Source organism: Gracilinanus agilis, chromosome 5, assembly GCF_016433145.1.
Source record: "Gracilinanus agilis isolate LMUSP501 chromosome 5, AgileGrace, whole genome shotgun sequence".
NCBI classification, from domain to species: Eukaryota; Metazoa; Chordata; class Mammalia; order Didelphimorphia; family Didelphidae; genus Gracilinanus; species Gracilinanus agilis.
Genome location: NC_058134.1, coordinates 89006884 through 89031724, shown reverse-complemented (window position 1 = coordinate 89031724; position 24841 = coordinate 89006884). Strand labels below are relative to the sequence as shown.

General features: G+C 42.7%; 1 protein-coding gene across 3 annotated transcripts in view; it reads left to right on the top strand.

Annotated features, from left to right (window-relative positions):
• DNAJB6 (DnaJ heat shock protein family (Hsp40) member B6) overlaps positions 1 to 14846 on the top strand; it is a 119116-nt gene extending 104270 nt beyond the window's left edge. For 2 of the 3 annotated variants that reach the window (XM_044678731.1, XM_044678730.1), the window contains exons 9-10: positions 3111 to 3362; positions 14685 to 14846. In XM_044678731.1, coding sequence (XP_044534666.1) covers positions 3111 to 3362; positions 14685 to 14767 — 335 coding nt within the window. In that variant the 3' untranslated portion in view covers positions 14768 to 14846. The remainder of the gene's footprint in view (positions 1 to 3110; positions 3363 to 14684) is intronic. The other variant, XM_044678732.1, reaches the window with a different exon arrangement.
• The last annotated feature ends 9995 nt before the right edge of the window (positions 14847 to 24841 follow it).

Below are 24841 nucleotides of genomic sequence, written 5' to 3'. Positions count from 1 at the left end.
CCGAGGAAGCAGCCAGGTGAGCTGACGAAAACCTGGTCACCCAACTTCCCTTCCTGCCTTGTTCGGTTTCACAGTCAGGGTTTTATGAACCGTGTCCCAGATACCCTGCCCCGACCACCAGGACGTCCCCCCATTGTCCTTTTCCCAGGGAAGTCCACCCGGCAGCCACTCGGGAGCCCCGCTTCCTCTTTGATGACTCTTGAGTGCTAAGCTTTACCTCGCCCTGCAGGCAGAACATTTTAGAGTTACACAGCTTGCTGCATCATCGCACCACAGAAACCCCAGAGAGGGTGAAACTGGTTTCCAGTTGCCGCCTCAATTTTTCTGGGGAAACTCCTTTTGTGGCTGAATCATCTGCAGACTCTTGAGTTCTGGGCAGTTTTTTCCATTCCCCAGTTAGGTCCTGCCTATAGGAAGCTGCCTCAAGACTCGAGTCTCTGCTGTGTTCCTTTGAAGTCAGTGCCCAGAGAGTTCTGATACTGGACTTTTATTTCATTTTCTTTTCTTAAAATGTCATAGAATTTCAGAAATTGAGAGCTAAAGGAGACCATCTAGTCCAACCCCCTTGTGTTAGAGACAAGGAAATTGAAGACCAGAGAATGAAGCACCCATTGGAATCATTTTTTTAGAAAATAAGACTACACTGGTGGCACTTGTGGGCCACCTGGTTTAGTGGATCTACTTTGGACCTGAATTCTAGTCTCTGTTCTGTCACTAATTAGTACTGTGACCATTAGGGAAGTAATTTCTCTCTTGAACTTGGTTTTCTCATGCCTGTAAGGAATAGATCATTGGACTACTCAGAGTTGATAGAAACTTAAATCTCTTAAGGTCTCTTCCAACCCTACATTCTGTCATGTTCACAGTGGAAAGAGCATTGGCTCTAGAGTCAGGACCAGGTCCAAATCCCATCTAATATTTAATTCTCTGTGTGACTGGACAAATCTTAATCACTTGTACCTTAGTTTCCTCATCTTAGTGAAACAACTTGATTAGCTATCTTTCGAGGTTCCTTCCAGCTTTGTATCTAGGATCTTAAGATTTTTAAGATCTCTTCCAACTTGGAATGGTGGGATCTGACAAACCTGTCCATTGGAATCCCCAAGAGGCAAAGGAAGGAGCTCTGTGGCCAATGGGTGGGAGATGAAAGACCAAAGTTTCCATGTTGGGTGGTAGCAAAACCACACACTATGGGTGGGAGAATTGTTCATCAACAATTCTTTTCTGGTGCCCCAGTCTTTATAATTTGCCCAGGTTATGGCTGTCGCAGAGCTAAAGGACTCCTTTGTTCATGCCTACAAGAATGACTGTTCTATTCCTTTGCCTTTTGGAAGAGGAGGAGAACCTAGGGGTGGGGAGGGGGGAGCATAGATGATGAAAGCTTGAGAACTCTGCCCTTATGAAATCCTCATTTTGGCAAGTAACATATAAGTACAACCTGCTATTATTGAGCTGAATTCTTTATTTCAAGGGAGATTGTATTAGTGATGGGTGGAAGGGAGTGATACACTCCCCTGGCCCACTGTAATTGCACTTGTGATTTTGGATGTCAGATGGGTTTGAGCGAAGGTACAAAGTTTTAGGATGACAGTAACATACTTAGTTTGGCTTTGGGCTTCTAAGTATCCCACCATTAGAATATAACCAATTAGCTTTCTATGTGCTTGGGAGCTAAGGATACAAAGAAAGCCAAAAAAAAAACAGGTTTTTGTTGTTGTTGTTTTGATTTTTGAGGATGGGGATTGCTGCTATTTGAAAATCCTTGCTTTTAAGGGCCTGGGTCACAGTCTGATGACAACAGACAAATAGCGATTTACAAATGATATAAAGAGGATAAATTGGGGGCTGACTGAAGAGACAGAAAGCACTAAGATTGAGGAGGATTAGGAAACATCTCTTGGAAAAGGAAGGATTTTTAGCTGAGACTTACAGGAAGCCACGAGGTGGAGGTGAGGAGAGAGAACATTTCACATGTGGAGGATAGCTAGAGAAAATGCTCAGTTGGGAGATGGAGTTTCTTGTGTGAAGGTGCACCAGAAATAGCACCTCTTCTTTTTTCTTCATGCGAATCATTGAATTTTTTCAAATGAAATTAATGAATTTTTCCCATTGCTTCAAGCTCTTTTTATTTGTGCCTGTGTCATCTTGACTGCTCAATCAAAAGTTCAGTCTAAGCAGTTCCTGAGATCTTAAATTGAAATCATTCTGCAAGTGTTTTTGGCCAGTCGCAATATTTTGTTTTCATTCCCCAGCCAGTATTCAAAGCTATTCCCCACTCCCATTGCGAAAAGTTTAAAAGAAAAAATACAAAAGACACAACGTGGCAAGATATATCAGAGATGTCTACTTTCTGAATGATAAATCTTCAAATTCTGAGAGACTCAATTCAGTGCACATAAAGCCTGGAATCTCTGAAAAGGACTTCCTAATAATTGAAGCCATTTGGGAAGTAGATGGTGGCATCTGGTGAGGCATTTGACTATTCCTATCATTTGAGTTCTCTTAGGGCACCACTTCTTTCACAATATTTGTTTCTTTCCATGTTGGAAGGTTCACAAATGTCTTTAGTTCTCAGGAGCTTCCTGTACTCTTGTTAGATTAAAAGCCGCCTAGGAATGAGATGCCCAACTCAGTCCCTTGCCTTTTTCACCTCTCATGGTGATTGTTGAATTTGCCTAGGTCAGTCTGCCTCAAGATCATTTTTTAGAAATGTAGAACATGATCACTCTAAGGAATGCTTTGTTTATTGAACTGTCAAAAATATGCAAAAGGAAGAACTCTCAGTGGCAGAAATGGCCAGGATTGGGTTTTTGTGACATTTCATACTTTCCTTCTTCCCATCTACCTAAGCTGAAATGGGAAGTAGATTAGGTGTGCATGGTGAAACATATGGCTTGTGAGAAGGATTTAAAATTGGTGCCCTCTCTTCTGTTTCAGGAATCATTTGAAAGGGGACCAAGGCCAAGCTCTTTGTCTTCAAATTTTTCAAAGCCAGCACTGGATATCTTGTTCCTGCTAGGGAATAAAGGGAGAGCCATCTCTTGGTGCGGTGGTTGTCTTTTCCCAGAATGTTCTTCTTATATTCTTCTTGCATTTGTGTGCACTTTCAGGTGTAGAAGATCAAGAAGCTTTTGCAGCGGAGTGCAGTCGCAGAGGACAGCCTGCTTTATCTTTCCAGTCCGGTGTCCGTTCTCAGAAGAACAACCGACCTAGTGCTGCTCCCCCCAGACATGTGCCTCAAAATGTGCCTCAAAATATTTCTGAGGAGGAGGAGCAGGAAAAGCCTCGTGTCAGCAGCAGCTGGGAGTCCCCCATTTTCTTAGCAGGTGTGCAAAAAAAGGTTGATAAGGAGGAACCCCCAAGTAAGAAAACCCCTCCTATTCCTCTGCCCCCCAGAAGTGTACATGTTGATATTTCTAAGGAGCAGAAAAAGGCCACAGGTTCCCAAAGCCCTGCAGTACAGCCGAGAAAGGTTGATAGGAAGATTTTCCCAAATGAGGGATACCTTCGTAGAGCCCAAACCACAGAGAAAGTCCCAACAGTCCGAACCACAGAGAAAGTCCCAGCAGTTCCCAAAGTCCCAACCATAGAGAAAATCCCAACAGTCAAAACTGCAGTGAAAGTTCCAGCAGTCCAAACTGCAGCGAAAGTGCCAGCAGTCCAAACTGCAGCGAAAGTGCCAGCAGTCCAAACTGCAGCGAAAGTGCCAGCAGTCCAAACCGCAGAGAAAGTCCAAACAGGCCCAACCACAGAGAAAGCCCCAGCAGTTCCCAAAGTCCAAACTGTAGAGAAAGATGCTACCCAGTGCTGTTGTATTCTGACTTGACCTGGGCATGGTGTGTCTGGGGGTGGGGGGAATGGTGTCAGGGGAGATGCCCAAAGGGCAGCGTAGCAGAGTGCTAGGTGGCAGCTTTAGGTTTCCTTGCTCAGCTCTTTTCCCTAACTCAGGAGACAGACATCCTTACAAGTAACTCTTAATTTCTCCAAGCCTCTGAGTTCCCCCCATTTCTAAAACCAGTGGGGTGCTGTATGGTTCTTTTTGGTGTGTGTGAAGTGTACTGTTATTCCAGGACAAAAGGTGCTATACATGTAACTGCAAAGGGCTGCTTATCTTTAAACCCCCTTGAGCCCCCCTCGGCAGCAGCTAATGCCTTAGCGCTCTGGTTCTGACAAACTCACCCCCGATACACATGCTGGGCCCATCCCCTGGGACTGTGGAATTGGGAGCGGATTCTGGTGCTTCAGGTGTGTTTGACAGTAAGGTCCAACAGGCTCCGTACAGATAGAGCAGGTAGAGAACTCTGTAACTCTGGAAAAAACTTCATGCCTTTTCCTGGTGTCAGCAATAAGCCATAGGATACCTTCATGCCCTAGTAAAGTGGGATGCCTCTTAAGTGCCAAAGACGTGTTGTATGTATTTCCTCCACACGCTCGCTGAAGAAGTCATCCTCTTCCCTCCACCTCCAAACCAGAGCCCTGCAGTAAGAAGGATTGAGCTAAGCGGGGTGGTCTATTGTGAGTGAACATGAAGCCTGAGAGTGTGTGTGTGTGTGTGTGTGTGTGTGTGTGTGTGTGTGTGTGTGTGTGTGTGTGTGTGTCCGTGTGTGTCCTCCTCTAGAGCTCTGCAGGAGTTACAGATCCCCATTTGTCAGCCTGCTGCCCCTTCAGCCGTGGGATGGCCCCCACATGGGCACAGTTCTCTGACACCCACAGTTTGGGAGCCAGATGGGGTGACCACATTGCAGAATGTCACCAGAATAGCCTAACAGAAGAGTGGAGCCAGGAGACTTGGGTCCTGATCTTAACTTTGTTCCTAATAACCTCTGTGACCTGGGACAAGTCACTTATTTTCTACTGGCCCCAGTTTATTCAACTGTAACATGAAGGAGTTGGACAAGACTCCTTGGCCCTAAGGGCCCCTTCCAGATCTAATCCTGTGATCTCCTCCTCATCAATTATGGAGGGATTTTAAAAGGCTGCTATAGAAAGGAAATTGTGATCCAAGACTTTTAGACTGAAATGGAATTTCCAATCTATTTATAGAGTTGGTGCATATCTTCCCTATCTTAGCTAATTCCAGTGAGCGTTAACTATAGCAGCCTCTACCTCCCCTGGGTTCTGTTAGAGACAACCCATTAATGGATTGGGTCTAGTTGTAGACATGAAGGGGGGGGAAAGATTGAGAGAGATTGAGAGAGAGAGAGAGAGAGAGAGCAAGCAAGTACAGAGAGAGAGAGAGAGAGAGAGAGAGAGAGAGAGAGAGAGAGACACCAAGACCAACCAATTGTGAATTCACTGATTGTATCCCAAAGTTGAACATAAATGACATTTTGCATTGTCCATGCTTTCCCTTTTCTTTGTTAATAGAGGATCATTAATTTAGGTAAATGAGAGAGTTGGCCAGTGTGAGATCAGATGGCTAAACCAGTCTATTTTGGAGGTATACTGATAAATACCCACTGGACAATTTACTTAAGTGGGGCCCCCCTCAAACTATTCCTTTGGTTTTTAAGAATCATGGGGTGCCTTATGGCAGAACCTTCTTCTAAATTTAATTTTCTTTTTCAATGCTCAATACTAAGAACTTGAGGGGAAAATCTTCTGCCTCTTAAAAGGCAACATGGTCTGAAGCCCTGATCTAGGAAACAGAGATGAGGTCCTGGTCCTTGCTGATTGGAGGACTTGATTTTATAAAGAAACAGCTACTCCTTGCAGTTTTCATGCCCCCATGATAAAGTAGGGTACCATACTTGACTTTGGCATTTGTCAAATGGGAAAACAGCATGATGGGAAAAGAGGAGAAGGACTTTGGATTTAAATACTGGCTCAGCCAGTTATTCCAGGGGGTGACCATAGGCAAGTCACTTAATTTTTCTAAACCTCGGTTTTCTTACTTGTGAAAATTAAGGCAGTTGGATAGTGCTAATTAACTAAGTTCCTTTCTGGCTCCAGAATCTATGATTTTAGGATCTCTAATGCTAAGGAAAAGGTGAGGTTAGTGTTTCTAGGAATGCTCTGATCTGGTGAAAAAGCAGAGTGTCTTTGCAGTGTTGTTAACAATAGATGTAGAATGCACACTCTGCAGATGGAACCTGGGTGACCTTGGGCAAGTCACTCTCAGTTAACTCTTTTCTTAAATTAGACCAGATGACCCCTTCAAGTTCTAAATCTTCTGTTACTGTGACCCATTTTTCTCTATTTGAAGTTGAAGCTTCAGGATGAGCATAACAACCAACAGCAATGTCACAAACAAAACTAGGATTCTAGATGGAGAGTTGCCAGCAAAAGCAGATGGGTGATTTAGAGGCATCAGCCCTTTCCTGTGCAATTGAATGAAAAATAGATGCAATTGGGGAGCATTTGAGAATGCAGAATAAATTCACTTCTGAATTGAATGAGTTTAGAAACTTTATCCAGTTCTAGTACACCCTGGGGCACTGACTGGTTTTGGAGGTTTGGGGAGAAGGAGATGTTTTTAGAGGGTGAGGCTGAAGGATGTAGCATGGGCACCCTAGAGAAAGTCTTAGGTATTCCTAGCAAGTGTCATTTGTTATTTGATAAGCCAGATCCGAGAATGCCAAGTTGCTTTGAGTTTGGAGAATTTGGTAGACACCAAGTACTTCTGGTGTAATTTAAAGGACCTTAGCTTGTGTGTTGGGCATGCCTCCTTGGTGAGAAAAAGAGTTAATCTTTAACACAAGTGTCCACTACATTACTGGAGGAAGGGGGAGAGAAAAAGCTTTTACATAGTACCTACTGTGTGACAGGCACTGTGCTCAGTGCCTTTAGAAATGTCTCATTTTATCCTCACTGCATTCCTGCAATGTAGGTGCTGTCATTCCCGTTTTATAGCTGAAGAAACTGAGGCAGAGATTAAGTGACTTGTCCAGGGTCAGATAGCCAGAGTATGTGTCCCAGGTAGAATTTGAACTCTGGTTTTTCCAGACTCCAGGCCCAGTGCTTTATTCAGTGCACACCAACCGCCTGAGCCCTAAGACACCGTTGGTGCAGGAATAGGTTAAATAATCGTCCTGTAGAGACACGGCTCAAGAGTCATTTCCTTCTTGCATTCATGTAAAGCCCAACATGCTTTTAAATGCCAAGCCCCAATTTCATTTCATTTCCAAAATTCTATCATTTGGTATTACCATAGTGTGGCACACACATAAGTTTAATTCCCCCCCCTCCAATGAATTGGTTTTATTGTCACCTTCAACCTTCTTTTCCTTGCTGGGGAGCAAACACTTCCCAAGGGAGAGAGCAGGGCTCAGATTTCTATCCCCTGGCACAGTGCCTTCCATCCTTGGGGTATTCGTTGACCTAAAGATTCATGATGTAACGATGAGGCTCTTCCCCCTACCAGTTCAGATGGTGGCCCCTTCATCCCTTGGGTGATGATTTTTCATGTGTGGCCATGGCCTCCTTCCTCATAATTCCCCAATTGGCCAGCCTTGTCATGATGCCCCCTCTGGACCAACAGCTTCAACTCACCTGAGCCTCTCTATCACACCACAGTATCAGAATAGGATGTTAGTGGAGAATTCTTAAGAAATAATTAATTCTAAGTCCATAAGTTTGTTCTCACCTGGTCGAACATCATTTTTTGGGAAGTATTTTTTTTTGTTGTGGAAATCTTTATGGGAAAAGAGTATGCCACCAAAGGGAGTTTTGGGTATGCAGTGCTGAGATTTGTTAAGGCTAAACATTAGGCCCTGGAAAATGAAGCAAGAGGGGCCTGAAGAGGTCCTTAAGAGAATAGGCCAGAGGTCAGAGACGTTCATGCTGCAGCAATCCGAGGACAGGTCGCTAAGCGGAGAACCTTGCTCTCAGAGCTCAGGCCACACAGCCTTGTAGGATCCCCAGGATCTGACTGAGAAATCATTTCTTCCTCAGCCACAGCACACGTCTGTGTGGGCAGGAGGCACCCATTGTTTCTAATGAAGGATATCAATATGCTACAAGTTATCTTTCCCTTTGTTTCATTTTTTTAAATGTTGATGTGTTCTCATGAGTAATTATGTCCAGCCAGTCCCAGTTAAATTTCTTTAAGGATAAAAATCAAAGGAGACTCTACTGAAGAATATGTTTTCTTTTGGCAAGTCCTGCCTTGGTTTCTGGTTAATGGGATCATTTTATGGTGCCAAGAGCATGGACTGTATCGTAAAGACAATGGGGCGATAAAGCCCGTTGCAGGTTTGACCCATTGGTCCTTGGCCCTATTTATATTTAATCTCCATTTGAAAGTTTCTTTAAAATTCAGCCGCATTGTTCCAAATGGCCAAAATGATTGTGTCCCTTAAAACTATGATCTTGGAAAGAGAATTCATTTCACAGGACTCATGTCATGGGGAAGGACAAACTATCGGCTTCCCCCGAGACTGACAAATTCCAAACATGTTATAAGACTTTGGAGAAAAAGAGAACCCTGTAAAGGCAGTCTCTTACGTCCTTTGGACAGTGAATGTGGTTGAGAAGTTTTTGTACTGAAAAGTATTGTGCTTTTTATTTTTATTTTATTTTTTTAAGCACTTAACTTGCCCACGAATGCTGCCGAGTGTTTTGTTATTGCCATGACCTATACTGCATTCAGCATGGAGCTTGTAAAACTAATCATTCCTAGTTAACCTCACGTTCAGCTTGTCATCCTCAGTGCCCTTCCTTTCCATATAACTAGCTTAACATCTGTGTATTTTATTACTTAGGTTTTTTCAGTGAAGATTTACAGCCTTAAAAACAAGCCACAAAGAACTGTCGTACGAACGCAGATCTTTTACTAATTTGTCTAAAAAGCCATTTGAATTAGTCCTGTGGGGACGATTTGCATCTTCACCCTCTCCACCTTCCTCCCTCTCGACCCCTGCATGGTAGAGGGGAAGTGTGCCAAGGCAAACCTTAGGGAAGCAGATAGGAAAGACATTGTAGAGCGAGTCCCTGTTGGCAGTGTGTGCTTTATCGGTGACACATTGGAAAACAGGAGCAGCTTGGTGGCCTGTGAATGAGCCCTGGAGGGCAGAAGAGCCGGGCTCGAATCTCTTTAGTCTTTGGGTGATTCTGGGCAGGTCATTTCTCACAGCCCCTCCACGTCCTCGTCTGTCCATGGAGAGCTGTTCTAGCTTCACATCTGCTGGCCTTGGGAGGTATCCAGGTAAAGCAGGAGAATCGGCAGACCCAACAGGGCCTCTAGATAGATTTCCCGAGGCAGCTTTCTTTTCACTCCCCTCCAGTGGAAATGTAGCCTTTCCTTCAGTTCTCTAAAAAGGTTCCTTTCAAAGGTCTCTGTGGTCTTCCCCAGACTGCCAGAGGGTTCCATGATTCATAAGAAGATGGGGAGCTCTTGTAGAAAGTGCGGTACTGTTCCCTAAGTCAATGTGAATAACTGAGAGCCGTCTATAAGGAGGAGCTTAGGCATTAAGCACATTCCTGAGCAAGGCTATAGGGTGACTCGATGATGGATGGGGAAGGCACGTCCGGGGACCTGCTCTGTGTCTGCCAGAGACAGGACATGATGACAAGCTTTGGTGACAGCCCTCAGTGACGGTTTAGACGATAATCATGCCGGGCCCACTTTCCCTTGCCAGGCTTCTGTCCCGTGCTCTTTAACCTGTATGGAGCTGCTTGCCTGGGCCCTTGGGACGAGGCATTTGTGGGCTCTGCGTTACTGCTACCCACAGAGGCCTTGGAGCCTTTCCTCTAACGCATGCTAAGGGCCGTGGACAGCTGAATTTCATAGCATTAAAAGTGTTCATTTGTTTATTTTTAAAAATATTTCTCATTAAGCCTCTTGTCTCTAAAGTGCTGCACCTTAGACAGCTGCCTCCTTTGCCTACCCGGAGTCTGGGCTTGGCTCCCACTTCCATTCATGCTCTGTCTCTATTGGTCAGGCAGTCATTTTTCTGGGTACCTTTTTTTTCTAGGACTTCTCCAAAGCTCCTGGTGGCACGTAAATGTTTCATTTAAAATGAATATTGGACTAGCTGGTAGCTCAGTGGCTTGAGAGCCAGGCCTTAGAGAGGGGAGGTCCTGGATTCAAATGTGACCCCAGGCACTTCCTAGTTGCGACCCTGGGCAAGTCACTTAACCTCCATCATCTAACCTTTACCACTCTTTCACCTTGGAACCAATACACATTGTTGATTCTAAGATGGGAGGTAAGGGTTTTAAGAGGGGGGAAAATGAATTCTACTTCTCTCTCCTGGTTGCTTCCAACAATAAGTTAAAGACCAGCAAGAACTTCCTGTGTTTACTAATGAGCAGCCCTGCCGGTATCCGTGAGGTAGTCATCCTTATCAGCCTAGTCATGTCCTGTGTGGTCAGTTGAATCCTGAGCCTTGGAATCCCTGGTTAAAAACCCAAATGGTGTTTTTGGAGGGCCACTTGGACAGGCATTTCCCAAAACATTTCCCAAACATTCTGCCAAGAACTAAAAAGCCAGGCTCTTAACTTTGCCTTTGCCCCAGGACAGGTGGCCCCTCTGATATAGGGCCTTGTTCCCTCTCCATCAATGGCCCATGCAAAGGGGAGGAGCTCCAGTTGAAGGAAAGATGGCTAGAAAGCAGTTTGGGGAATAATTTTCCCTTTGGTTTTCCAGTTCCCTTTGCTTCTAGGCTTCCATTCAGATCCCCAGGCTACATTTCCAAGCGGCTTTATACTTTCATAGCCTGGGCTTACGTACTCCTGTACATAGCAGGCACTGGATCAATGTTTACTGGCTGACTGGCAGAGGAGCCATCGAGTGCCTTTCTCCCCCCCAATAAGGGAGCTTCTTCCTCCTCTTCTTTCTCTGTTGCCTCTCTCTCTGCCCTATGGTAGCTGAGCTAGTGAGTATGAAATCATAAGAGGTGGTTTTAGAGAAAATATGTTCTTAACCCCTGTTAATTCCCAGTGGAGAATGGGAAAAGGGAGAATGTAAAAAGACCTACTTTGTGGTAGAACTCATTGGTTTTGTTGTAAAAAGCTCACCCTAAAAGGTGGTTTTAATAAAACACATCTTTTTATTCTTTTAAACAAATGAGGGAGAGGATAAAACTTGCAATGAGCAGGATTTGAACAAGATGTGAGAGAAAAAGTGCCCTACAAACATTTCTCATGTTTCTTGTGAACAGTTGCATCTTTGAAGGGAAGACTTTTAAGAGAGAGAAGATAGGGATACCCTGGTATGTGGCCTTTAAGAGGTATGACCCAAAGGGTTGTAAAGTAAAGTGAAGAAAGTCTGGAGGACTTAAGTTCAAATCCCACCCTCTGTAATGATGGGCAAGTTATAGCTTTAAAAGAGTTTCCGTTACATCCTTGAGGGCCTTTAGTTAATTGTGACTCTCCCTCCTCCCCCAGTAAGAATCCAGGGCCTTGTATCCAGTAAGATTTTTCTCCCTCTAGAAATCCAAGTGTCCGAGATGAATTTGCATACAATTGGCATATACACACCTGGCACTCAGATGATAATTTTTGCTACTTTTGTTGTATCTTTCTTGCCCTTCTCTTCTTCCATCTTTTCTCTTCCCTTAACTGGTCTGGATTCCCCCATCTCACCAAACCAAGGGTAGGTTAGAGGTAACAAGAGCCAGAAATCTTTGCTGTGTCTCTTGAAGTTCACAGTCTGCCCCTTAGATGATAACACTTTATAGCACTTGAAGTTTACAGAACACTTTCTTCACCATAGTCATGTGGAGAGTCAGTAGTAAAATTACTAACTTTAGGGCAGTTCAGTGGCTCAGTGGATCCAGGCCCAGGCCTAGAGATGTATGTGAGTTCTTGGCTTCAAAGCTGGCCTCAGACACTTTTCAAGCTATATGACTCTGGCAAGTTACTTAATCCCCATTGGCTAGCCCTTACAGCTCTCTCTTCTATCTTGGAACCAATACATCGTATTGATTCTAAGATATAAAATAAGGTTTTAAAAATAATTGTTAATGACTCTGTTTTTGAGCCAAAGTTCAAAGAAATTGGGTTACCCAAGTAGAACGTGTCACAACTGGAATTTGAACCCTGGGTTCCTGAATTAGATTAACCAGAGAAGGAAGAAAGGAAAGAAAGAATCAAGTGTTTTTTCAGCACCCATTCTGTGTCAAGCATTTGGGTATACAAATATAAACAAAAAGATAGTCAAAAGAGCTTATGTCCTAATGGGAGAAGACACCACTCTAAAGGGAGCCGAAAGTGGGGTGTGGGGGGCACCCAAAATGGTTTTGAAGTCTGGGGAAGATTTCTTAGGCTCTCAGATAGAAACTCCCTCGGGAGGGTGGGGGACAGGTTGCCACAGAGAAAGAACTTCTTAGATTGATTGAGAAGAGAGCTCAACTGAAGCCATACTTTTTTCAAACCATGAAAGAGTTGCTCTCCACCATGATAGTAAGGTAGGCGACTTGCTTCACGCTGTGATGTCTTCTTCATAACGTGCTTCTGGAATGACTTTGAAATGGTGCATTAAGAGGACTGGGATCATCCATTTCCACTCCATGTCCACATAGCCCACGGGACAAGCTGAGGGACCAACGCTCTCTTTCCCAAGCAAGCTCTCTGCCTCAGCTAGTTATTTCGTCCATCCTTATTTGTGGAAGGAGATCAAGGGAGACCCGCTCTCTGTCTCGGATTGCTCCTTCTGCTGGCAAGCTGTGGCTTTTAGTCTCCATCTAACGCTGGCCAACCTAGCGGCACTCTTGTGCCGTGGCGGGATCTTGGCAGGGAAGTGGAACGTTTGCTTCATTTTCAAACCTGTTGGGGCCTCCAAACCACTTGGCGTATTGAACGGTCAGACCATTTTTCAAGGCTAAGGGCATCTTTTCATTGTGCTATGGAAGGGAGCGAGTTAAGAAAGCTTTGAATTTTTCAGTCCTGAGTGCCAGGTCTGTCCCCGTAAAATAAGGGAACCTCGTTGGATGGGAATTAGAGATTGTCTCGAGGGTTGTTGTTTTAACCTGGAAGTGTCATGCCTGAAACTTGATGCCAGTGTGGAATGGAGGAGGAATAATCAACAAATCCCCGTGTTGTGCTCTGTTTAAGCTTTCTTTTAGAAGGCTAGTGGTTGGTTTTAAGTAAAAACCTCCTATCTCATGCCTCAACCAAGGCTGCATATGCTTGGCTTTAACACGGATGAGCCAAGGTCAGCAAGCTTTGATGTGGAAATCATTAGGCTGATGCCCTTGTTGACATGTCATTCTTGGTGTGAGAGAGCTGTAGCTCTTCACGGGCCATGTATCGCATGCCTCAGACCAGGCCATGAGATGGGGTGAATTAAGACAGAAAGAAGTGAGGCCTTAATCTAAATATCTGAAGTCTTGAGTGGGCGTCCCTGGCATGGTAGCATTCTGTGTCATTCTACTTGGAGAGTGTGTAAAAAAGCAAATGTTCACTGATGACCCATCTATTTCAGCCAGCTTTAGTTTGGTATTTTGTTACATTTTAGCAGGGCTGCCTTCTGGTTTTGTGATTTATATTTAGTTTAGTTCATTTGTGGAAAAAGGGTTTGTGCTTTGTAAAATGCAGGCTGGTGCTGACCTGGCCTTATTACAGGTTTCATGGTTAGATTCCCAGTCAAGAAATTCAGGTTGAGTTCCTTCTCTTCTCTTGCCTAAATTAAGCATCAGGCCCATCCATCTGCCAAGCCTATTTTGCAGCTGGAAGCTCCTTCTACCAGAGTGACAACAGATTCAAGGCCAGTGTGCCTTGACCCCTTTGGCTAGAGCTTCAGAGCATAAGTGCATGCAGCCATGCGGTGCCATCACTAGCCAGAACCAGATGATTCTTCTTTTGTTTTTAGCAGGCGGCTCTGACAGGCAAAATCCTGACTTGGAGCATGGGAGACTTAAAAGGTGAAAAATACTTGGCCAGGCCAGAGTTTGGGGTTCTTGTTCTAATGGAGAGCATCCTAACATGCCACAAAATGAGCCCAGGCTTCATTCAGCAAACCTTTTCCCCAAAAAGGGGACCCAGAGAAAGTAACTTCTGTGTTGGAAAACTCCAATGCAGTCAAATGTTCTCCAGTGTGATCACCTGGATAAATAGCACTGCTAATAAGCCAGATTACCAGGGAAGTAGTTGAGGTTTCCCCGAACTGGAAGGTGTGGAGAGGCTTAGGAGGATTATAGCTATAGAAAGATCGATAGGTTGCCTCTGTCAAATTCAAAGGGTTTTGAAGACCTTTGAATGATTTCTTTCTTCCTAATAGGAGGCTTTCAACCTATATTTAAAAAAAAAAAACAACCTGAATTTAGATTTGTTTTATATGTAATTGGGTTGATCAAGGGAACCTCCTGATCTGCTGGCCTGAGGCACTTCACACAAAACTATGCATGTGCCTTGACTCCATAGAGAGGGATTCATGCACATCCTCTAGTTATAAATGCTTATAAATCTGGTAATAAGCCTCCAGATCAATTTTTATTTATTACGTAAGGATATAAAGACCCAACCAGGAGCCCTAACCAAGAGCTGCTGGTTGTACGTGACCTCTAGTAAAGGACCAATGGATGTGCCCTTCCCCAAAGAGCCAAAAGGTCCATGCCCAGCTCCCCTCACCAATAGGGGCTTCCCCTGATCACCCCTGTGTACGGAAGTTTTAAAGGTGGAAACATTGCAAGTGAAGATGCTAGTCTGTGTGTGTCTTAAGTGGGGTATATAGAACTATTTGCCTCTTAAAGAGGAAATGCAGTTAATATCTGAACAGTGTTTTACAAGCCATATTTCCTCAGGACACAAAGAAGGTGGCAAGAGGAAGAAACAGAAACAGAGAGAAGATCAGAAGAAGAAGAAGTCGACCAAAGGGAACCATTAAAATGGACTTGTCAGACGCCACACTACCTTTTCACCTTATGATCCTATAACATTTGAACACATCTCTGTGTGTGTGTGCGTGCGTGTGTGTGTGTGTGTGTGTGTGTGTATGTGTGTGTGTGTGTGTGTGTTGTTTTTGGTTGTACACATTGTTAGGCAGAAGACAGCTCAAGTTTTAATATTGTACTAAAATTGCACTATCACCATTTTTAGTGAACCTCCAGACATCTTCCTAAGGGCTTGTCATCGGGTTAGGCAGGTGAGACGGCTGCCATTTTGTGACTGACGGTTTGGTGATACGTGTGACGTGCTGGAGCTCTGGAAGGTCAATAGATGTTCTTACCTCATGTCCTTCCCCGAGAGGGCAAAGGGAAGCTTGTTTCCTTCTGGGTCCTCCTCTTAAACATCCATCTCATTCTTTTCATCCACACGACTCTCATGCCAATGGTTGTGGCAGAGCCCCGGATGGCCAAGCCCTCGTAAACTTAACTGGCAGCAGGTGTGGGCTCTTGAAGGATCTCCCTAATGGAGGTAGAACATACTACTTAGCAAGATACTTAAAGATCGATAATTTAAGAAAACTGTAATACTGTGAGTTAGACATTGGATCGTGAAGATGGTACTTTCTTTTATGTAGAAGATAGCTAGTCTGGGCCGAGATATTTCTAAGCCTCTGGTTTTGTCTCATCATAGCTGCCAGGTGAATCACTCCAGAGGTGTAATCATTTCTTTATTATGACCTTGATCCTTAAACTTTCCAAGCTGTCTAAATTTTATTTTAAAATCCTGTCTTTTTTTTTCCCCCAGGGGTTTGGGAGGGAAGGGAGGGAAGGGAGGGATGGTGAATACAGAATCTCCTCTTTATTTTACTGTCTTTATGAGATTCCTTTTGAGTGGATAGACAGGATTCTGCCCCACTAATCATTGTTCCACAGTGATAGTTTGGCTTTTCTAATGTAGGATTAAGATGAAGGAGAAAGAATAAGCTAGTTTAAGGTGACATCTGCTATCCTGAGTGAATAGACTGAGTTGACTTTCAGTTTGCAAATATTCTCTTCATTTAAAAAACAAACAAACTTTTCTTTTGAATCTGGAAGGATCACTTTCTTGCTTCCTATAATTATTTCATTTGCATGACCTTATTGCTCTTTATCCCCCTCCTTTTTTTTTTTTTCCCCTATGAGCACTGACTAGAATCCTTGTATTGCCTTAACTTGATTCCTTGCATGTTCCTTGGCAGTGAATTCCTCTTTCCCTCTTAACACCGGGACCTCTGGGTCACACTGGTTTGTTCTTTTGTTTCTTCGAGATGTAGTCATTGTGAAAACTTTGATGTGACTGGGGAAAAAAATAAGCTAGCAGCATCCACCTAGCACTGTTGAAGGCCAAGCTCTCTTTGGTAAAATGCAGCATCTCTATATGCTGTAATAGCATACCGGGCTTCGGAAGCCAGAATAGAAATGTAGCCTCTGCTTGTATGAAACAATTGTTCAGATTATGCTTAAGGGTCTTTAAAGGGGAGGGGAGGAGGGGAGTTTAATTTAGAATCCTGGGGTGGTTTAGTATTTATGCTTATTGTGAAAACTGTAACCTTAATAAACATTAAGATTCTTTATTTCATACACAGGATATTTTAGGTACTACATATGTGAAACATTAAGACTTAGCATAGCTGTTCTGTTGGTCCCTTGATAAGTATCACTAAGTTGTTTGTGCTGTGTTACTAATATTTAAAAATAAAAGCAATTCTCTTCATTGTTTTGTCTTTTTTGGGAGGAGAGGGGTGGTGAGTGGAGGAATTGATGTTCCTAGTGAACTTGGCATCATTTTCAATTGTTAGGATTAGAATGTAGGGATACTTTATTTTGGGAGTCGAGGGTGAGGTAGGTATGGAATAAGCCTACTGCGAGGTGCATACCAGGAGAAGGAAATTGTTCTCTCAACGGTAACATCTTCCTCTCCCTTACACAGGAAATATTGAGTGTAAAGACAGAGCCCCTTGGACCACTCTCTGAGCCCAAACCATAACTGGGACAGGTGTTTGTCTCAGATCCGTCATCTGTAAAATGAACTAGAGAAGGAAATGGAAAACCATTCCAGTTTCTTTGCCAAGAAAACACAAAATGGGGCCACAAAGAGTCAGATTCGTCATTGACAATAACAGGACACCTGGGGCTTGGTCTTCATCAATGACATCTGGGTAGTGGGTGGTGCTCTTTCTCCCTGTATCTCACTTGAGCTCTGTTTTTGGTCTACACCTCTGCCCTCGGTGGAGGGGAGGGGAAGGTTGGAGGCTAAGGGAAGAAGATCCTTCATCATTGGTTTGGGGAGTGGATAAGACATTCCTTCTCCATCATAGTATCGATTGTTGCATTTTTTTTTTAAACCCTTAACTTCGGTGTATTGTCTCATAGGTGGAAGAGTGGTAAGGGTGGGCAATGGGGGTCAAGTGACTTGCCCAGGGTCACACAGCTGGGAAGTGGCTGAGGCCGGGTTTGAACCTAGGACCTCCAGTCTCTAGGCCTGGCTCTCAATCCACTGAGCTACACAGCTGCCCTGTTGCATTTTTTAATAGATTGATCTACCTTCAAAAGCTTTCCCCCTGCTCTCTCTCCACATATTCTCCCTATTCAGATCAGCCTTAGTCATCTCTAGTTCCTATAATTCTCTGCTTTCCCTTTCCATTGTGCCCCTGGGAACCTCACTCTGTTGTTTTAACTCTCCTTCATCCTATCAGTGTCCATATTTCTTATATCTTTAATGGTTCCCATTAAAACCTAACTTCCTCTTGAAGACATCAAATCTCTTGACACCTTTTCCAAGTCCAGAAATCCTCTCGTCCCCTCTGACCACAAGAGGAAAGAAATTGGCACTCTTCAAAGCCAACTGTATCCTATCCAGATCTTTGTTGGTGTCATTTGTGGATCTTTAGGCCACGCTCCCTATTCCTCAATAAGTTCAGGACTTGGATCACAAATCCTGCCCCTTCACACCCACTGGCTTTTCTGTTCTTCTGCCCGCTCTGTGAAAGGCACCCCTCCCCATCAACCTGCTCAACAGTACTCACCCCAGGTGCTGAAGCTTCTTATTTTGAGAGAGAGAGAGAGAGAGAGAGAGAGAGAGAGAGAGAATGCTCAACACCTCCTAGCTGTGTGATCCTGGGCAAGTCACTTAACCCCCATTGCCTAACCCTTACCACTCTTCTGCCTTGGAACCAATACAGAGTAATGATTTTAAGGCAGAAAGTAAAGGTTAAAAAAAAATTAGAAAATACTCAAAAATGGCTATTCCCCATGAAAATGGAATATGAGCTGAACCTGATAAAAACTAAGGTTTCCAAAAAAATAGAAAAAGAATACATTCTAGGCATGGGGACTATGCCAAGTCATGGAGGTAGGAAGTAGAATTTAGAGTTTAGGCAGCGATGGGCAAACTAAGGCCCATGGGCCAGGTGCAGCCCCCTAAAATGTTCTATCTGGCAGTGAGACTGAAGAATACAACAAGTAGGATACAATACAATGAAACTTCGGAAGAGTTGCCTTAGAAACAGACTGACAGATGAACATTTTCTTTCCTTTGGCCCCTCTAAAAAGTTTGCCTGTTGCTGGTTTAGAGCAAAGTCAGTAGGCCAGTTTGAGTGGCACATGGGAATGAGTTAAAGGTATAATGTGAATAAATCTGGAAAGGTAAACTGGAGCTCAATAGTAATGGGCTTTAAAAACCAAGTTTGGAATTTATATTTGGTCCTAGAAGCAACTTGGAGCTTGAAAGGGTTTTTTTAAACAGGAGAGTGAAACAGTCACACTTGGACTTTTAGGAAATCGTTTGGCTAAGAAAATAATCTTTTGAACACAAATACTTCACTAGCTAGGCAATCGGAATATATGGGTCAATGGATGTCCTAGTCAGTCTAAAGACCTTGAATACAGAGTAAAGCAAATTTTTACAATATAATAAGCATATAAATTTTAAACATGTAAGTTGTAATTAATATAAAAGTAAATTAGAATAAAAATAACCAGGATACAAAATTAGGTCATCTAGTTTCTAATTGGAGGAAAGACTAGGGGATTTCCAAGTGGGGAAGGGGAGAGTTTACAGGTGCAATTCCCTCGAATCAACAAAAGAGGTATAGAAGACAGTATGGAGAATGGAGAAGAGTCTGATTAGGGAAGGATCCCTTATTGTGGGTGCCTGGTTGAGAGAGGTGAAGGCTTGAACAGAGGTGGTGAGTGTAGAGACAAGCAGATACCAGTGATGGAGACTGGCAACTGATTGGATTTGGGTTGGGGGAGAGGAAAGAATTGAGCATGACTTTGAGAGATCCGCAAGCCTGGCTAATCCTAGAGTCACATTTATCCAGAAGAAGCCCAGAATCCAATCTCCTCATTGCTCGAGGTCATCTGGGTACTCAGCAGCAGAACCAAAATTTGAATCCTTGCCCTCCAACTCCAAGTCTTGTATTCTTTCCACTTTAGCACCATTGGAAGGACAAAGAGACAGAAAGAGGGGAGTTGAGGAAGGGTGGTTTGAGAGAAGAAAATAGATCAAGGGAACAAGTGGATGAGTTTCAAAATAATGATTGTTAAGGGAGAGCTAAACCTAACAGGCGGCTACTCTGGTGATAAAGAGGAGGGGATGACATGAGATCAAAATGGGTACCCAAATAGGCAAGAAAAAGGAGATATCATTAGCAAATTAGAAGGTAGAGAAGAATTCATGAATAAACAAGAGGTAGCACTGTGAGATGTAAAAAGGATGATTTTGAATACATTAAAGAAGTTTTCATAGAAATACAACTAACAACCCAGTGGAATTGCTTGTCAGCTCTGGGAGGGGGAGGGAGAAGGGTGGGAAAAATCATGAATCATGTAACCAAGGAAAATATTCTAAATAAAAAAAAGAAAAGAAAAAATACAACTATCATAGCCAAGTTTAGAAGAAAAGCAGTCAATTTTTGGGAAAAGTTATAGGCAATTTCTCCAATAGAGGTCTCAAACCTAAAATATATAGAGAACTTTGTCAAATTTCTAAGACTATGACCCATTCTCAAATTGCTAAATTGTAAAAAGTTTTGAGCAAACAGTTTTTGGATGAAGAAATTAAAGCTATATATAACTATGAAAAAGTGCTCTAAATCATTATTGATTAGAGAAATGCAATCAAAGCAGCCTATCTTTCCAAACTTATTTCACATGACTCCTTGAGGTGTTCTTTGTCCCACTCACACTGGCCCGTGGGCCTATTACATAAACTTGAAATTCCATTTAGAGCCAATAAGCTGTATGGCTGGAATACACTTCCTTCTCATAACCAGCTCCTAAAATCCTCTTTTTTCGAGTATCATCTCATGTTATAGGGGCTTTTTCTGTTCTCTTAGTGCTAGAGCTCTCTTCCATTACCTTGAACTTACACATACCCTTTTTCATATTATATTTCCCCATTAAAATGTGAGTTCCCTGATAGCAGGGATGATTTTTGTGTTTTCTGGCACCTGGTTCAGTGCCTTGTTCATAAGAAGTGCTCGTAAATAATGAATGAACACAATCCCTGAGTGGCAGAAGGAGGCCCCAGGTATGCATTACTCTAACACTAAGTCAGGGATATTGGGATCCAGTGAAGATCTTGCATAGCCATCTCAGGAATTCTGCTGGGACAGTAGTTTAAGCACTTAAACATTCTCTAAAGCAGGGGTTCTTAACGCAGACTCCACAGGAATAGATTTCAGAGGCAGGATGGGGAGGTACCAATATTATAAAAAATATTTTAACAATGATTTTCCTATAGTTTTATTTTTGTATTTATTTGGGGTTTTATTTGCATTTAAAAACATTATTCTGAGAAGGGCCCATAGGTTTCACCAGATTACCCAAAGGGTCCATGATAAACAATAAAAGGTTATTATGAACCTCTGATCTAGAGTTAAAACTTAACAAACAGAAAGAGCTAAAGTTCATCCCTCGTACTGTGATCTATTCCAATTTCCAACACCCTGGGGTTGCCCATTAAACATGAAAGAACATCAGTGCCCATCTCCCCTTTTAATTTTGTTTTTGGTGGGTGATGGGGAGAATGGATAATAAAGCTGTGCTCTCAGAGACTAGACCCAAACCAAGCAGCTAAGATGAGGGTGAGGACAGAGGAGGTTAACTAGGAGTGGGGGCTGGGATGAAGGCAGGAGATGAAAGATGCAGCTTGCAGAAAGAGGAAACAACAGGATAAAGAGGATAAAATAGCAACTAGTATCAAAGGCTAGGGGCCCAATTGGAGCTGTGCTGGACTGGTGATTATATATCTAAGCAGATGGCAGGACTGGAAAACCAGAGAGTATCAAATCAGGGAAGGGAGCAGCTGTAGAAGAATGTTACTGCGAAATAATAATGACCGGGGCAGCTAAGGATAGGGTTTTTTCAGATAACATGGGAACCTAGAATGAGAGTGGTGGGGAATAGATTGGCCAAAAAAAGCCAAAAAAAAAACCAACAAAAAAACAAAAAACAAACATAAGGCCACAGAAACAGGATTTTCAATTTAATTCAGCAAACATTTATTATTAAAACTTTGCTATGTGACAGACACTTGGACTATAATGACAAATGTAAGATATACCTTGCCTTCTGGGAGCTTCTACTGGATCGGCTGAAGTCAATTCATTTGTGAAACAATTTGAAATGGGTCTCTGGCTTAGATGATGATACATGTATAACCCAGATCAAATCACCCGCCAGCATTGGGAGTGGGAAGGGAAGGGAGGGAAGGAGGAGGTAAGTTCAATCATATAACTTAGGAAAATTTGTGTGGAAATTTGTTAATTCATATAATTGGTAAATTAAAATAATTAAAAAAAAAAGAATTCTGGCTTAGCTCTTCTCTCTGTGGTTCTTTGTCATTGAACAGAGGTTCTTTTCCTACTGAGGATGCTGGGAAGGAGACGGCTGAAGTATTGGAGGGGAATGGGCAGAGGTCTTCTAGCCCTTTGAGGGTTTTTCTCCCTGTCTGGATTCTGGAGCAAGTCTGAACTCACTACTATATCACTTCCTCTAGAATCTCTACTGATACATTTAACTCTACTGATATAGTACATATCTACTGATACATATATATATGTATATATATTATATATTTGCTGATATAGTATAGAAAAATCCCTTTTCTTTTCCATTTCCATTAAGACAAAATTGGAAAAAGGAAGTTTTTTTCCCTCTCTTAAAATGACATTGACAGAGAAGTCAGAAAACACAATCATTTCCATTTTCAAACAACTTGAAAAAAAATTGCATAGGAAGTTGTGAATCTCTTATTAAGTATCCTATTCGTCTCTGAATTTCCTTTTGCTCTCTCAGCTGCATATTTTAGAAATGTTTCGTTAATATTCTTTTCTGAGTTTTTTTGACACCTCTATTTACTTTCGTCCCCTATCATTCTTTCTCACTAAAGCAAATAAAAAATTTTAAAATGCCTTCTCTCGTAACAAGTATAATAAAGCAAAACCGATCCATATCCATTGGTCATTTCAGAAAGTACCTGTCTCATGGGGGCAGCTGGGTAGCTCAGTGGAGTGAGAGTCAGGCCTAGAGACAGGAGGTCCTAGGTTCAAATCCGGCCTCAGCCACTTCCCAGCTGTGTGACCCTGGGCAAGTCACTTGACCCCCATTGCCCACCCTTACCACTCTTCCACCTATGAGACAATACACCGAAGTACAAGGGTTAAAAAAAAAAAAAAGAAAGTACCTGTCTCACCCTGCCCTTGTACTCTAGTTCTTCTGTCAATAGGTGGGAAGTATGTTTCATTATCATTCTTCTAGAGTCTGATGGATCACAGAAATGATCAGAAATCTGAAGTATTTCAAAGCTATTTCCCCTTACAATACTGAAGTTACTGCACAAATTTTGGACCTTTAAAAAAATTAAAGCTGAAGAGGAAAGAGAATAATTGATGCTATACAAAGTTATAGAAATGGGTGTTCTTTGTGGAGTCTTAAGATCCTTGATCATAGTTTGAGTGAGCTCTAGCCTTTCAGTTAGATTGGCTTTCATAGGCTTTTAACACTGGCCCCTTTCTTTTACCAAGACTCTGTAAAGGGATATTATTCCCAAGCCCTCTTTTCTAGACCGTGGAAATTTTCCTCAGCACCTGTTGAGAGATTTAGGAAGTACAATCACACTCCTTATCCAGGTGGAAAAATAGATTATTAAATAGCTTAAGAGTAGCATCCCTAGTGATACTTTGGTAACAAGAGCTTCCTCTGATGGTATCTGTCTCTTTCCTTAGTAAAAAGTTAAGGGGTGTTTATTCCACTAATGCAATGAGAATACAATTTCTTGAAACACGTTAGAGTCTAAGGAAGTTATTGATTCATCATCCACTCAACAAACATCCATAAAGCACCTGCTTTGTTTAGTTCTGAGATATACTAAATTTAGAGAAGACACAGTCCCTCTCCCTAAGGAGCCTCCAGTTTGTTGCTGTGCAGGAAGAGTTCTTTGATTCAAAAGGAAAGAAGGCAAATAATAGTGAGGCAGTTCTTATTCAAAAGGGAGATAATGTAAGCAGTATTCTGTGTGGCTTACAGATATGTAAACTGAGGCTCCAGGAGGTTAATAGACTACCAGAAGTCACATAGCCTCTAAATGTAGGAGACAAGACTCTTAATTCAGGTCTCCTGACTCTATTGGCCATGTACCACAGCTGTGCTCCTTTTCATTGGGAAGGACATTGTCCATTAGCAAGCCTCAAACCATCTTTCTAACCTTCTTGCATCTTACTCCCTCTCCTGAACTCTTCAATCCAAACTGTCCATAAACACTTGCTATGTGCCAGGCATTGTGCCCAACATTGCAGATACAAAGAAAGGCGAAAGACAGTCCATGCTCTTGAAGAGCTCACAGTCTAATGGGGGAGATAGCCTGAAAACAACTATGGGCAAACAAGATGTATCCAGGATAAATCGGAGTTAATCAACAGAGGGAAGGCACCAGCAGTAAAGGGGGACTGGGAAAGGCTTGTAGAAGGTGAAGTCATAGCAGGACTTGAAGGAAGGTGGGGCAGTCAGAAGGCAGAGATCAGGAAAGAGAATTCTAAGCCAGGGGGATAACCAGGGAAAATGCCCAGAGTTGGTAGATGGAGGTTGGTAGATATTTGAGGAAGAGCCAAGGAAGCCAGTCACTGGATCATAGAATATATGTGGGATGAGTAAAGTTAAGGAGACTGGAAAGGTAAGAGGGGGTTAAGTTATGAAGGGCTTTGAACACCAAAGGATTTTATATTTGATCTTGGAGGTGATAGGTCACTGGAGCTTATTAAATGGTGGGATAACATAGTCAGAAAAATCATTTTTGAGAGCTAAGTGAGAGAATGGCCTAGGTATGGAAGAGATGTGTGGCTGGGAGATCAACCAAATAACTATTGCAACCGATGTGATGACTTCCTACACCCAATGGGGTGGTAGCATCATGGGGGACAACAGGGTAGGATATGAGGGAGATGTTAGGAATATAGAGTGGACAGGCCTTGGCAACAGATTGGATATGGCTCTTAGTGAGAGGAGTGAAGGATTATATTTAGGTTACAAGCCTGGGTGACTGAGAGGATGATGGTATTCTCTACAGTAATAGGAAAGTTAGAAAAGAAGGTAAGGTTTTGGGGGAAAATAAAATCAGTTTTGAACATGTTGAGTTTAAGATGTCTATGGGACACCCAATTTAAGATGTTCAATAGGTAGTTGGAAATGTGAGAAGTTAGGGTTAGACAAATAAATCTGAGAATCCTCTTCATAGAGATGATAATTGAATTCATGGGAGTTGAGGAGATAACCAAGTGAAATTGTATAGAGGAAGAAGAAGAGTTAAGACACAGCCCTGCAGGAAACCTACCATTAAGGAGGAGTGACCTGAATTAAGATCCAGTAAAGGAGACTGAGCAGGAACAATCAGGTTGGAGGGAAATCAAGTTGGAGAAACATCATGGAAACCTAGAGAACAGAGAGTATCAAGAAAAAGAGAGTGAGAGGGTCAAAGGCTGCAAAGAAGTCTAGAAGGATAAAGAATGAGAAAAGATCATTAGATCTGGCAATGA